Source organism: Austrofundulus limnaeus, unplaced genomic scaffold (assembly GCF_001266775.1).
Source record: "Austrofundulus limnaeus strain Quisiro unplaced genomic scaffold, Austrofundulus_limnaeus-1.0 Scaffold11, whole genome shotgun sequence".
Taxonomy (NCBI): Eukaryota; Metazoa; Chordata; class Actinopteri; order Cyprinodontiformes; family Rivulidae; genus Austrofundulus; species Austrofundulus limnaeus.
The window spans coordinates 574,917-577,840 of record NW_013952413.1 but is presented as its reverse complement, the minus strand read 5'-3'; the positions used below and the strand labels follow the sequence as shown (position 1 = coordinate 577,840).

At 40.3% G+C, this 2,924-nt stretch overlaps 1 protein-coding gene across 1 annotated transcript in view; it reads left to right on the top strand.

The window, feature by feature from the left end:
• Window positions 1-2,879, top strand: part of cxcl14 (chemokine (C-X-C motif) ligand 14) — a gene marked incomplete in the record, with an annotated part of 161,129 nt that extends 158,250 nt beyond the window's left edge. Inside the window, 2 exon segments of the mRNA XM_014001957.1 lie at window positions 2,141-2,254; window positions 2,487-2,879. Coding sequence (XP_013857411.1) covers window positions 2,141-2,254; window positions 2,487-2,502 — 130 coding nt within the window.
• Between the last annotated feature and the right edge of the window lie 45 nt (window positions 2,880-2,924).

Below are 2,924 nucleotides of genomic sequence, written 5' to 3'. Positions count from 1 at the left end.
CGGCTCTCGGTTTGGCATTCTGAGCGGCAGCTCCAAAGCACAAACACACACACACACACACACACACACACACACACACACATGCACACACTCACACACACACACTCACATACGCAGGGAGCCCCAAATGTCCCCATTTCTTCTCATTTCACATTGTTTTCTCCACTTACCTTCTGTTTCATCTGTCTTTCCTAATTGAATCTTTTACGATTCGTTTTCTTCCTTCTGTTTCACTCGTTTCTCACCCCTCGCTTCGTGTGTACCGCTCAGAGGTTTTAAAGCTGCGCCGCGTTCGGCTGCCCAGGTGAATGATAATGAGCAGAAATCAAAGCTCAAATTATCACAGTAATGAGGTTAAATTCCCCCCCTGTTGAGCAGCTTTGCAGATACGAGTCCAGTGGCATGCATGCATACAGAAACAGCTCGGCGGTCTTTAACCATACATTTTAAAAATGCCACCTCTACAAAGCACACATAGTGATCCAGCTGAAGCCTTAATAGCCAAATAAAGTGACAACTGAATGGGCAGGGGAAAAGATGCAGTACACTTTAATTGAATTCTTAGTCAGACTGACTATAAGAGTCGAGTCTTTTATCCTCCAGTCATTTAGCATTCATGATCTGCTGAGGTTTTGACGGTGGCAGTGGATTTTTTTTCTCCCACATTCAGTGGGGCTGAATATGCCACATGCAGGCAGACTGTCTCCGTCATCCTCTCCAGTAAACGAGTTAGAGACAGATCGCTTTAGGTGCCACCTTTTCTGAAGTTGCAGCTCCGTAATAACGTGTCTTTGCCAAGAAGTGGATCCTTTGAGTTGTGAGAACATTTTCTATGGGACTTACTGTATATCAACAACTACAACATGTGCGTTTAAAGGACTTTAAAAGTATTTTGTCTGGTTTGGTAAAGTGTTTCATTTAGTTCTGTCAAAGCTTCGTCTCATTCTTCTCATGGTCAGCCTGATCCAATAGAACGGTCTGAAGCATGCTGAAAGTTTCGCAACCTTCAGTTAAATATATGTACTAGGGATGCAAGTTGTCGACTAATGAATTAATCTAAAGTTGATCGATCTTATCGATTAATAGATAAGTGGCCATTTTCTTAAAAATCTGACATTTCTTATGAATCAAGGTACTTTCTATAACATGAAGGGCTATTTTTTTGTGTTTATTATTTATTGTGCTAGCTGTATTAAACACTGACTTAATAAACAGAAAATGGTGAACTTCTCGCACATCAATAAACTTAAACATATTTTTAAATAATAATACAGGAATCGATTAGGTTGCTAAGGAAAGAAWAAATATGTAAAACATTTTATCCACTCTGAACAGAGAGACGTAAAACTATCATTTAAACACGGGGTAACATTTTAAGCTAAACATTATATAATATCCCTAAGAGGGGTGAGAATACAAATGAGTGCTGTTGTGTTTGTTTTCCGGAACTGGGCTGCTCGGCTTGATTTGATGTCAATTATTTTTATTGTTCGTTTGATTGGTTCACTGGCCGAGTTACGCCACACAGATGAGATTAACTTCACGTTAGTTATTTGTAGAGACTATAACTTTTTTTTTTTGTTTTTGTTCTTTCATGTGAGTTTAACTCAACAAGAAGAAGCTAACTTTAGCTACAGTTAGCTCTGTCGTCCTGCTCTATTGTCTTAAGCGTCATACTGCTGGGTAGTCCGGTACAGCCTTCGGTACTTTTCTTTCGAGTTTGGTGTAGTCCATTATAATTGTTATGTCACAAATAAAACTAAATAAGATTTGCGCGTTTATCTACGATCCTGCCCATGAGGCGGTTCTCTGCTCAGCTCAACAGGGCCAGGGTAAGGCCAGGTTGGGCGCAGCAGCGCCCACTTCTGGATAGCGGCCAAACTACCCTGAAATAAAGTTTAAACTGATGTTTTCAATTAATCGAATGGAAGGAATTTTAATCTAATAAATCATTATTCAACAATTAATCACAAGTCGATTAATTGTTTGCATCCTTAATATGTACAGATGTATGTTATCTCATTTGGGAACAGCTCACAAGCTAGAGCTACAGCTACAGTCGTTATGCTTTACCACAGCATCCTGACAGGTGTTTTCACAAACTTCTAATGTCTTCTTTCTTCTCTGCACACCCCTCCAGTGTGACGATGGAGAACGTATCCCGGTTCAAGGGACAGGAATACTGTCTTCATCCCAAACTTCAGAGCACAAAGAATCTGGTCAAATGGTTTCGCATCTGGAAAGACAAGCACAGGTAGCAACCTAAAACTGTACAGTAAATGTGTTTGTAGTAAAAATTATTTTAAAAGGCTGTATGTTTTTTTTTTTTTTTACTGTACATGAAAGTGGTTTACAAGCTGATTACAGAATGCCTAGTAAGTGTTTGTTAATATAGTTATAAATGGCCTCTTTGTTCTTCTGGTTAGCTTAGCTTAGCATAAAGATAAGTGAAACCAGCTAAGCTAACTACCCGTTTTATTCTACAGGGTGTACGAAGCCTAAAGCATCGTTGTCACAGACCACACGGGAACAAGTGAGACAAACATATTCAACAACGTCACCAGGACTGCTTTGCGAAGGACAAGACATGGCTCAAGATAAAAGCTGTTCCTCTTCAGCCTGCGACCCGTCGAGCACAATATGAGTTGTTTGTAGTCTGTAAATAACACGACGGGCTTGTTTTAGTCTCCCCGTCAGTCTAGTCACTTCACGCACCTTTTCCMGTCTTTACAGCCGTAGGTATGTTGGTCATGTCGAGGGGGGACGCACCGCCATCTGTGTTCAAACAGCTGTCGGGTCATTCAGGTGTTATTTAAAGGAACTCCCTTCTTGCTTTACATCCTAGAGCTTCAGCACAATAAAAGCTGGTTGTAAAATTCTGATGGAGTAAACAGGATTTCCTAAAACACACAGAACAGTGTATT